Here is a 12,154-nt window from a genome sequence, read left to right as displayed (position 1 = left end):
CCCAAAGCAACAAAATAAAATAAAATTCTTTATCAAAATTTATAAGGAAAGACAAGTACTTTGTTTAGGCTTGGCTTGTAGGGAATTCCAAACCTGCGTATTTTCAAACGCACATAACTATAGAACCCGTTCTAAATGCACATGTGAACGCCATCAGCGTTTATCACAGATTCGCGTTTAAAGTGGTGTGGTGTGGAATGGTGTCGTCTTAGCGGCCCCTAATTTAATAACAAATGATCATTGCGACGGAAGCAAATCAATCAAAACTAACTTTAGATGGAAAATAACTTAACTCTGCTATAAAGCCAAAACAATCTCTGTTACCTTAAATTATACGCTTATCTCTGTGAAGCTGCTTTGAAACAATCTACGTTGTTAAAAGCGCTATATAAATGAAGATGACTTGACTTGACTAGTAACATAAAACTCTTGTAACTCTCGTGACTATTGTAATGAGGTAATCAAATGAAGGCTAATATTGTAACTATAAGCTCAGATGAGTGAATGTGTGTTCCTCTTACCAGTTAACATTTAGTCTGTTTTTGTTAGTTCAGTGGATTTAACATCTGCTTTAAAAAATAATAATTTTGTTTGTTTGTAGATTGTAATGTTGTTGTTACAATGTTAGAATGTAATGTGATTTTTAACCCTTTTTGTACACATGAATCATGATTACATTGACTATTTGTTTACATAGCCTTCAATATAAACATTGTTTGTTGAACAACATTGGGCAGAATGTGAAATAACATTTTTTAAGTAAATACAGATTATTATTATTTTTTATCCAAATAGAAAAATGTAGAAAATACCGAGATATATACCGTAAATCGCCATTCAGCCAAAAAATACAGAGATATGATTTTTTGGCCATATTGCCCAGCCCAAGGTTCTTCTGAAAGCAAAAACTAAAATGTTCCTCCTGGCAAATTCATTTCCATGGTTTTTCAAGTTGTTTGTGTTTACTGGATAAGGGTTTTAAAAAAAAAAAAAACATCATGGCAATTATTATACTAATACATTGTTTTGTTTGTAATCCTATAGACTTTATAGTTTTATGTTTGTAAATGAAATTCAAAACTATTATAGTAAATATTATCATTTAAAAAATATATTCACAATAGAACATTCCTGAATATTTCCAGGTTTTCCATGACTGTGGGAATCAGGTTAATATTTCATCTCAAACCAAATGAAATAGCCAAATTCTCAGCCTAACCTGGTAGTAGTTGATGAGCTCCTCAAGTTCATCAGCATGAACGACAATATGTAATCCACACATCTGAGCCAGACGAAACTCCTTCCCGTCAACACAGGCAAAGCAAACCTACGAGAAGAGAACATATTTGTCACTAATGTATCACAAATGTCTAAAACACAGAATATTAAGAAGCAAAGCAAATGGGATTCAAACTTTCAAAGACAAAGCAGGTAACCTGCCACTGAAAATGTGCTTTGTTACAGTAGGAAAGTGCCAGAAATCATCTCAAAATGTATAACCAGACCTCTTTCCAGGTCCTCGTGCTGTTGGCTTTGCGGGCCCCATCGACAGCAGCCTGATACTCCCCAAGATGCACCAGAGTGGAGGCCAGACGGCCAAAGTTAGATACATTGTTATAAAGTAGTTTAGCTGCGTCATACATCTTCTCATCATAGCATCGGTCACCAACCTAGAAAGAAAAAGAGCAAAAGGCATTATCAATCAGACATTTTTTTAAAAAGTGCAAGAAATTTACTTTTTATTTAAGGGCAATATTTACTTTTTAACTTATTTCCAAGGGCTTATTTTTTTTCCTTATATTTTCATACTTTTATGAAGAATACTTAAATTAGAATTCATTTTTTTCCCTTGGCCTTTATATCTAAATAATTACAATAACAGCTGAATATATCAAAACATCCCAAATATTGCAAATTACAAAAATGAATTCATTATTGAGTCATCGAGTGAGTGAATTTCAGAGACATTTGTGTCACTTTTGGTGGCATAATCGGCCCCATTAATTTCTAAACCATCAGCTCAACAAGAGTAGGAGACTCTTACTTGTTGAATGTGTGCGTTGTTTGGCCCATTGATAAACTCCTCCAGTTCAGCTAGACGGTTAGTCTTGGCCAAGGCAAAGATCAGCTCGGTCTCTACATAAGATTCACGGGCCTTCTTACGAGCCATCTGTAGAAACTTGACCAGATCCTCCCAGTTTCCTGAGGAGAAAACAACAATTAGTTCACTACTAGACCATTTTCCATATTTATAAACACCTTACCTTGAACGTTATGGATTTAGTCATGAAGCAGGCACTTTTTTGTGGTTCTTACCGCTTTGGGCTGCAGCTTGTCCCACTTCCATGTAGGCTGAGGGATCGTCAGCTTTGATGTAAGAGTCAATGGCCTCTTTCACCAGCCCCTTTTGCAGCTGTGCTTTAGCCAGCTGACTCCACACGGCCGGCTCATTACAACGCTCAGCAAACTCATAGGCCCGGTCCAAATTCCCAATGTGCTCGATAAGAACCTACAGTCAAGAAAAACAACAAATGATTTGAAACAAGGAAGCAAAAAGTAAGACTCTATGCAATTACGTTCATGTACTTGTGTAGGATAGGCCATAGATGACATTTAAGAGATAAGATGTACCTGCACTGCTGATGTGTTCACATCGAACTTCCTGAAGATCGCAAAAGCCTCCTCGAAGAGCTCATTGCTAATGGCGATGTTAGCGATGTCTGGGGCGTCATAGTTGTCGAGGCGGTTGATGTACTCCATGACACGTGTGCGGTCAGCTTTGATGGCTGTCAGAATCAAGAGGTTCTGCAGGTTCCTGGGACACAAATAATGGAAAAGCGAATGTTTAACACCCTAAATCATTTCATGTTCCGTCACCTCTCAAATGTTTCTACCAGATTAAATTACCGGTGTTCGCTGAAAACGGAGTTGTCCAGGACGATTTTCTCCAGGAGCTCAATGAGTTCATTGGGTAGGTCAGCAGTCATGAAAGCTTTGACAGTAACAGAGACTTCCTCGGGGTCCTGGGTCTCAGAAAGTGCAGTCTGCACAACCTGTCGTGGGTGGGAAGATAAACTGGGTTCAATCTTTACATTTAAAGCACTTTTTGCCATTATAACATAAATGTACTTAAAAGTCAACTTGAAATCAAAACTGGGCCCATTTTCTTTCTTATTAACAATGCTATTCCTAGTCTTTCTGCAAACACGCTGAAACAATGTTCCTTTTCTGATGAGATCACCAATCCCTCTTATTTCAAGAGGGAAGAGGGCCCCTCCCTTTCAACCATCTGGTTACATTATTGGTGTGTAACACACACGTTTCACAATCCAAACAATTCTCAGTGGATATTTTGTTACTTTGTCCCATGCTATTAGAAAATGTGACATTAAGGAGATAAAATGTGTTGTGAATAGAGCTTCATGTTGACTTCTCTGTCATTTTCTAATTTGCACCTGATCGATTAGGGGTCTCCTGTAAGGGTTGGTTTCCAGAAGCACACTAGCCCACAGCTCGGGGTCCTTACGACGCACAAGGTATCGGGACAGACTCTTGAAGAGCGAGTTCTCATTGCAAACCTACGAATGTAAAAGAAAGAAATATTTATAGCAATTTTCTTCCGTTTTAGAAACTAAATATGCAAATAACAAGCTCAGAACAAAATCGCTTAAAATATTCCACTGCAACAAACGCTAAAACAAAAGTGCTTTTGTTCCTTACATGGATGAGCTCTTGGTCACACTGTCCTCTCTCATAAGCCACACAGGCCAGATGGGGGTCCCTCTTCTCGCAGTACTTGCCCACCACACGGCTGTCATAGAAGGGGTTTTCTCTGAGGAAGCGCTCAGGGTTGTTGTTGCTGTCGATGTAAATCTTAGCCAGAGCATTATGGGTAGCAGGTTCCTCACAGCCCTCGTGAATGCGGGCCTCCAACCACGGCAGAAGCAGCTTCAGTCTGTTATACAGATCAAAACAGTCAATTTTGGACCAACAGCCAAAATCAGCCAAATACGACCAACGCCAACAATATAAAACACAGATCAATTTGGTTTTGGCCACTATTATAGACTAATATGGCAATTTGATTAGTGATAGAACAATTAATCAGCCAATATTTGAGTTGGAGATCATTGTGCCCTTTACAGAAGTGTATATCTATACATTTAAATTGTATATATATTTATTTGTTTTTCTACAAATTTTTTATGTATTCTTACATTCAAAAGCGTTTTTTTTTGGTTTTTTTTAAGTCTCTTATTATCAGCAAGGCTACATTTATTTGTAGTGATTTTATTTTACTGATAAAAACAGTAATATTGTGAAATTGTATTATTTAAATGATGTAAAATAACTGTTTTCTATTTTAATATATTTATTATTTATTACTGTGATGGCCAAGCTGAATTTTCAGCATCATTGCTCCAGTCTTCAGTGTCACATGATCCTTCATAAATCATTCTAATATGCTGTTTTGCTGCTCAAGAAACATTTCTTATTATTATCCATGTTTTTTTTTTGTTTTTTTTTTCTTTGATAAATAAATAACATTTATTTAAACATTATAAATGTCTTTACTATCCCTTTTAACCAAAAGAATGTTTTAATGCATAAGGATTTCTGAATAAAATAATACTTTATAATAATTACAAATAATATAATTTTTTTTTCTTTTTTTGAAAATAATTAATTCTGATAATTTTTTTCAAGAACAATTTTTTTATATATACTTCCAAAAATTGCATTGTGTAAAATATTTTCATTTATTTAAACTGCATTATGAATTTAGCTGTATTATATTGGCCACCCTGCTGCCTACATAATTGACATTGAAAAAAAAATTCCTTAAACAGTGACTTGATGTCTTAAAGCACCCGTATCGAACCTGTTTCTTTTCTCCACCTCGGCCACAAGCTCATCAGTGGAGAACTGCCCTCTGACCACCAGAATGAGGTTCTTAATGACGTCCTCAGAGCAGTCCACATCCAGCAGCCCTCCAATCACCACGGGTAAACGGCTAGGGTTCACCTGACAAAAACGGTTTATCACTCAATCAGTCAGTCATCAACACCCACTGCTACAGGAACAGAGAGCTGAGATGATCGTTGTCATAATCAGGCCTCAAGTACCTTCTGAACGTAGATCTCGATGTACTTCTGCAGGTTGTTGCGGTACAAGTAGAGCACGAGGTCGTGGACAAAGTCAAAGCGGTCACACACAATGATGAGAGGCAGCTGGTCGGTTAGTTTTGCTTCCTGTTTAAAAGACAAGGTAAATTATTGTTTTGAATAACATAATGCACTATTAAGATGCTTGTTAAAAGCCTTAGAAGAAATTCAAGAGCCCTTCAGGTGTCGTACCTTGAGGAAGTTCTTCACACGCTCAGGATCGTAACAGTTGCTCTCTCTACAGATTCTCTCCACTTCTTTGATTTGACCAGTTTTACAGGCAGCCTGGATGTATTTGAAGTGAACCTCTGGATCCTGACTGAAGTTCACAATGGAGCCCAGGAAGTAGAACAGACCTGCAGAGTTAATGATAGAACATACGGAGTTCAAAATTCAGTTCAAACTGTCCATTTCAAAGAATCAATTTAAAACAACTGTTCAATGATTTGTTGGTGTCATCACTAAAACTCACTCCGCCCGTGTTAAATGTTGTAAAAATAGGGATGTACCGATATTAAAATTCAGAACGATACCGACAAGCCATCATGTTATGGCTAATAACCAATAAATGTCTGATATCAAAAATATTTTTTTATAAGTAATAAAACAAGGAGAAATTAGAACACACAATAAAATACAGAATATAAAACAACACAGATAAATTAAAGAATCTTGAATACCCTAATAACCAATTTTGTACATAGTCTCTCTCTCTATAGTAAAAAAAATATTTGTTTACTTGGCAAAAATAGCTGTTTGGATAAAATTATGGCTCACCTGATTAAAAAATAAATAAAAGTATCCAAATATAACAAAATATACACATATGTATATTATCCTGTCCTAATTTCAGAACATATCAATTGTGATGCACTGAAACTGATTTTAGCATTGTTACCCTCAAAGCTCTTGAAGGACTCAAAAAGCTCTGTGAGGGACTGGGTGGAGAGCTGCTCGTGATACTTGGAGGCCACCTGGACGCAGATCTGGAGGTTCTGCCTGATGTTGGCAGATAGCATGGCTCTCAGACACTCCAGTGAGTCCTCCACAGACAGAGAGCCAAAGAAGTTCACCAGCCACTGCAACCAGAGCAGAACATATTACCCACCATTAAACACCATGATCAGACGTGGACCAGATATGTTACAGACGACCATCATTTATCAGAAAGTTTTAGAAAACTGAAATGTATCCAAATGAATGATACAGTAGCATCAGGTCCAAAACCTCAAGCAGACTGTAGGCCTAACCTCTGGGTTGAGCAGGTGGGTGTGAACCACGGCCCGTTTGATGTCATACAGGTCAGTGTAGTGCTCCAGAGCTCTCTGCAGAAGACCTGCCTTCTCGCACAGCTGAGCTACATGGGCCCGGTCATAGTGAGTGAACATCTGGTTCCCTAAGATGGCATCTGCCACCTGAATAAGAAAATATAATGACAAAAAACATGTTGTGATACAAAGCTTTGCAAAAATATTTAAGTAAGCGAGGTGTGCGTTGCTGCTGTTTGTAGTGAGCACCTGTGGGGCATGCATCAAGTTCATCTCCAACAGACGTGTCTGCAAAGGACTCTCGGTGGGGCGGTTGTTCTTCAGGGCATCCAACAGGAAAGAAGTGCACTGCTGGATCAGGTTATACTCCATAAACACATCCACAATCTGTAGGATTAAAAAAATCTTTTAGTAAATAAAAGAAATTGTTGCACTACCAATTTGCCTAATTGATAAGCGCTGCCATTTCTGTTCTATCACAAGGATCCAGTAAGGCTTTTCAAACATTTACCATGGTGTTACTGTAGTAACACTAACTATAACCATGGTTTTGTGCCAGAAACGTGGGATATTCACATTCAATTTTATTATATTATTAATGTAGAATGTATTAAATGCTTTAAAGTAGTAATGGAATACAAAAACAGTACTTTTTATAAAGCTATATACATTTTTGCACATTTGTTTTTAAACTAAATGCATTTAGGTACTGTTTTTATAAATATCATAGAAACCATAGTTACTTTAGTAGTGAGGTGCCATGCGTGGCTTTACCTGTGATTATCATGATCTACAAATGTATGATACTATGGAAGACCAATTTTAAGTTACAGGTGTTTTTTAATGAAAATAAATCCACATTGAACTCGAGCTACTGCTTCTATCAACTCAAGCTCAAGCTACTGTTAACTCGAGCTACTTTCATTTCTGAGATGCTAAACATGCAACATTATTAATATTACATGTGAGGTGCTACCAAGTTAGGTGCTGGTGCCACCATCTGTAGATACTTGATGGCACTGGTGCCACTGCTCTTAAATGTTAGTCTGGAGCCTTGAAGTATAATTTTTTTTCCTTCACGTTACATAATTATATCCAGTCATAATCAAAAACTGTATAAAACCAAATAAATACAAGATATACATCAGAGGAAATGTAATAATATGCTCTTAGACCTGAGTGATGTCAGCCAGAGGTTCCTCATCTTGAACGAGCATTTGGGAGAACTGCAGGCCTTGTTCTGGACTGATCCGCATGACGTTCCTCAACAGGAAGATCCAGTCTGGAGTGTAGCCAACCTGCACACAGATGGCCACGCATTAGAGGACGGAGCTCAAAACTGAAATCTCTCACACAAATAAAGCTGTTTATGGACCAGTGTAAAATATATTGCCAGGAAACACATTTAAATTCACCTTTTTTGCATACAGTACAATTTTCTGGAACTGCCCGGTCTCTGCAAAACACTGGATCACTTTGTTGGGAACGTTGGCTCTGAGATAAACACTAAGAGCGAGAGTTGGATCCACAGACTTCACCAAATCACCCAATTCTTCAGAACACTCCAGCTGCAAAAAACGAAAACAGCAGGTGAGTCTTCCAAAATCATAAAGGGAAACAAAAATGAAATTAGTTATAAAGATATCAGGGGGTTTGACAAATTAATTTCCTTGACCTTTCCGGTTGTTTGTGATAAAAGGATATCGATTTTTAAAAATCATTTGGACTTAGACTGACTGAACCTGAATAGAATGAGTCAGGAACTCGACTCTCATGAACGTGAGTATGGCCGTTGCCAGAAGGCAGTGATTATAGTTTATAAAGTTTTAAATATGGGTATTACAAAAACCCATCACTGCACTTCAGAAGGCCTTTATTAACACCCTGGAGCCGTATGGATTACTTTTATGATGGATGGATGCGCTTTTTGGAGCTTCAAAAACTTGGGCACTATTCACTCCCATTATAAAGCTTTGGAAGAGCCAGGATATTTTCTAATACAACTCTGATTGTGTTCGTCTGAACTTTATGAGATAATTTTCAATTTTGGGTGAACTATAACTTTAAGAGATACATTAAAGTCTGTTATTTATTTGTGTCTGCTTCTGATGTATTGATGCTTTGGTAACACCGCTTGTTTAACTATCATGCCAATAAAGTATTTAAAAATACTTTGGATCATCTATTATTGCTACATATTTATTTTCAGAGGAGGATGTACCTTGTCTTCCTTCAGCCATTTCTCCAGGAGCTGTTTGCGGCCTTGCTGCAGGACGGGCCTGCAAAGCTCCAACGACTCAAACTTGTTCAGCTGGCCTTGGTCCAGCAGAATCCCAAAGTACTGCAGCAGGGGAGAAGTCTGACCAGGCTGGGCAGGAACACTCTGGAACCGACGGATGGTGTCTGGGGTGCGCAGGATCCCCTGCAAGAACCCAACAGCCAATCAGAAACCTCAATATTTGCCTGACAAAGACTAATGAAGCATCTGGTAGTGTGATGCAGTCTGCTGTACCTTTGGCGCATTGGCAGCCACTTTGGCAGCTTCAGAGTAGCTGCCACTAGCAAACAGGTTGTTGAATTTTCGGGCGAAGAGCTCCTCGGCACCTGCCAGATTGTTGCGGACGGCCATCCTGAGGGCTAGATCAGGGTTCTGCAGCACGTTAGTGATGTAAGGGATGATGTTTTCCTCCTCCACGCACACAGACAGTACCTGATAAACAGCAGACGACAAACATAATGTGTCAGACACTGGCAGTGTCAGTCACACTACAAATTAAACAGAATTTTTGTATTAACGCAACCATAAGTTTAGGGGTGATTTTTTTATGTTTTTGAAAGAAATCTCCTATGCTCGCCAAGGCTGCATCTATTGGATCAAAAGTACTAAACATTTTTTTTAAAACAGTAATAATGAAATATAATTACAATTTAAAAATGATTTATTCTCTATTTTAATATGTTTTTATTTCAGAGAGAAAACCCGAAAGATTGGTGATTGGGGAAGAAGCAGCATTTTTAGAATAAGTAATTGATCGTTTAACTTTTTTTGTAATAAAACACAATGATTTAAAAGGCTTCATCAATGACATTCTTATTTATGCATTAACTGAACACCCATAATATACGTCCGTCCACAAGCAATTGCTGAGCTACCTTTCTGTACATTACGTGTCTTTTCTGTATCAGTAATGTTTGTTGTTAAGTTTGTTTGGCTTCTTGAGATACACAAATCTCTGTGTGCCAAGACCAGCCCATAACCTCTGTTGCATTACCACATTAGTTCTAAGGCTGGCTAATCTCTATTTATAAGCACTTAATTATGCACTGATTGGCTCCAAATAATGCTGATCTGGACCCATAAGCATCTAAAGCGACCCTCAGGGTAAGATGAATGGGCCAGTATCCCATTATGCACTTATTTAAGTCTGCAGCAGAGCCTGTGACAGAGCTGAAGCGATCATCGGTCAGCGACCGAAGCCGAGCGAACACGTCGCAGACTCGGTAAGCGGATTACAGCGTCTATATCTACCTCCTACTGAGTGTCACATGCTGTTCTCTCACTGTACGTGTCAAGGCATCAACAAACACTGTTATTTACAGGAACTCCTTCATAGGATCCTAACGCATTATGGACTGCATCCACACAAAGGCTTAGGATGGAATAGGGTGATATAGGTAATGTAGATTTAAAAAACAACAAATAGACAAAAATATGTTTGCTATTTTTAGACAATATTTGCATCTTCCAGTCTTGGATAACACAAAATTCATATCCATAACCATGTCATCTTATCTATCTATATACTGTATATATACAGTATATTCAATATATCAACCAATCCTAGTTTGTACTGACAGTCTTGTGGTTTGACCAGGGAGGTTTCTCTAATGAGGAGGGGAAAACAAACGGAAGAATAACAATGAGCAGGGATCACATTTCTACGCTCTCTCTGCATATTTAATGTGACTTGGGTCTGAGTTCCAAAATAATTCATCAACTGATGGCATCCTGTTACAGTAGATTACAGAGCACAAGCTAGTCTGTTTGCACATGTAGAAGGCAGCTCAAACCAGGGACAACTCTATGGAAACAAACCCCTCGTGTGTGTCTGGAACAAGCTCGGCTGGTCCATTCAAATGTGCTGACTGAACAACCCTTAATGTTAAAGCTAAAAACAAAGCCAATGCACCACTTTTGTCTTACTGTCCACAACAGCAGATAAAATAGTCGGTACCTGTCCCTTCCGGTTCACGCCAATTATTCCAGATGTGGCTTCATGAGGGGCGGTGACAAAAATGGTCTCTCCACTGATCCTGTTCATGTAGATGCAGGTACCCGTCTCAAGGTCGTACAAGTGGATGTAGCCATATTTGGTGATGAGAAAGACAACATCATGTTTGGAGCTTATCTAGAAGAAGACAAGACAGGAAAGACACGAGTGAGTCTCCAATACTAAAAATGAGTTACTGTAACACACACACACGTATATAAATAGGTTGTAGTTCTGTTGGTCATAGAAATTGTGTGGTTTAACCTAACTGCCCCAATAGACAAATGTGCAAAATACATTTATTAAATATTTTAAAATATGTATACCTGCATGGCAACTGGAAAATCATTCTGAGCCTCTGGAGGGAAAAATACATCGACTGCTTTCTTTGGAAAAGGTTGATTACCAGTCGGAGGTGTTCCGACCTCAATAATGTGCAACTACGGGGGGGTGGAAAAACACAAGAGTGTCATTTAAAACATAATTAGCGTTACTTCAACATTGACGTTCATTATGACGAACAACCAGACCTTTCCTCCAGCTTGTCCCCGAACAGCAAAGCAGAAAAGTGTGGATTCCTCAGCATTTCCCTCCATTTTAAACTGAGCAAATCCAGCAGCATGGCCTTCGATTGGCTGCGACACCTTTCTGTCCACTGAGTAAAGTTGCATTGCGCCCACAACACGGTTTTGCTGACAGGAAAAGGTTTTTTAAAAAGGCATTTCAGCAGGAAAACGACAACCACATTGACATTGCAGGTTACTGCGCATGGACAACACCATTTAAATCCACAAAATATTCGTTATTTTACCTGAGCTGAAATTCCAATCAAAAGTAGCCATTTTTGTTTGGCGTCAGTGCGGTAGTTAATAATTTGACAGCCTGCTAAACTGGAATGTCGGTCAAAGACTTTGATGGGCTGTGAGTCTCCTTCCATACTCCAGTGATAGACCGCATTGTCAGTCACAAGTGCTACGGTATTGAGAGATATCCACTTCCAAAATGTAACATCCTCGGTCATGGTGTGGGCCTTCATCTTGCTCTTCATTTCAATGTTGAAAATCTGAAGGGTTTTTGCAGCTGAAATTCAGAAACAGAGGTCATTTTAATAAAACAGCAATATTTTTTTTGAGATCATAAATGGTGTGATTTAAATTAGTCAACATACAGACATCCAGCTTAATGCTAATAACATGATGTTAAATTGTAATTGTGAAGTAAAGACAAATATGGAAAACATGACAAAGCGGTTACGATGCAAAAGGAACAACTATAAGACAAACACTGCAAACATTTACAAACATCAAGCCGAGTTTTTGATCTGCCCTTAGTTTGACAATTTTAGTAATGCTCTAAACCTAGTACGCTTATCAATTATTAATTAGTAAACAACTGTCTCTACTCTAAAAATGCAATGCAGATTGTTTGAAGGGAAAAACTCAAAACCACA

At 38.2% G+C, this 12,154-nt stretch overlaps 1 protein-coding gene across 2 annotated transcripts in view; it reads right to left on the bottom strand.

The window, feature by feature from the left end:
• cltcb (clathrin, heavy chain b (Hc)) overlaps positions 1 to 12,154 on the bottom strand; it is a 30,161-nt gene that overhangs the window by 12,376 nt on the left and 5,631 nt on the right. For both annotated transcript variants that reach the window (XM_079886091.1, XM_079886092.1), the window contains exons 3-24: positions 11,516 to 11,784; positions 11,235 to 11,396; positions 11,031 to 11,144; positions 10,669 to 10,842; positions 8,946 to 9,143; positions 8,655 to 8,855; positions 7,849 to 8,001; positions 7,609 to 7,731; positions 6,683 to 6,820; positions 6,416 to 6,580; positions 6,064 to 6,244; positions 5,358 to 5,521; positions 5,127 to 5,252; positions 4,883 to 5,025; positions 3,721 to 3,955; positions 3,456 to 3,578; positions 2,908 to 3,053; positions 2,632 to 2,815; positions 2,317 to 2,509; positions 2,045 to 2,202; positions 1,506 to 1,670; positions 1,220 to 1,327 (exon numbers count right to left, since the gene is read on the bottom strand). In XM_079886091.1, coding sequence (XP_079742217.1) covers positions 1,220 to 1,327; positions 1,506 to 1,670; positions 2,045 to 2,202; positions 2,317 to 2,509; positions 2,632 to 2,815; positions 2,908 to 3,053; positions 3,456 to 3,578; positions 3,721 to 3,955; positions 4,883 to 5,025; positions 5,127 to 5,252; positions 5,358 to 5,521; positions 6,064 to 6,244; positions 6,416 to 6,580; positions 6,683 to 6,820; positions 7,609 to 7,731; positions 7,849 to 8,001; positions 8,655 to 8,855; positions 8,946 to 9,143; positions 10,669 to 10,842; positions 11,031 to 11,144; positions 11,235 to 11,396; positions 11,516 to 11,784 — 3,623 coding nt within the window. The remainder of the gene's footprint in view (positions 1 to 1,219; positions 1,328 to 1,505; positions 1,671 to 2,044; positions 2,203 to 2,316; positions 2,510 to 2,631; positions 2,816 to 2,907; positions 3,054 to 3,455; positions 3,579 to 3,720; positions 3,956 to 4,882; positions 5,026 to 5,126; positions 5,253 to 5,357; positions 5,522 to 6,063; positions 6,245 to 6,415; positions 6,581 to 6,682; positions 6,821 to 7,608; positions 7,732 to 7,848; positions 8,002 to 8,654; positions 8,856 to 8,945; positions 9,144 to 10,668; positions 10,843 to 11,030; positions 11,145 to 11,234; positions 11,397 to 11,515; positions 11,785 to 12,154) is intronic.

This window comes from Squalius cephalus (assembly GCF_949319135.1).
Source record: "Squalius cephalus genome assembly, chromosome: 11".
Taxonomy (NCBI): domain Eukaryota; kingdom Metazoa; phylum Chordata; class Actinopteri; order Cypriniformes; family Leuciscidae; genus Squalius; species Squalius cephalus.
Note: the sequence above shows the minus strand (reverse complement) of the source record. Positions and strands in the feature narration are given on the sequence as shown.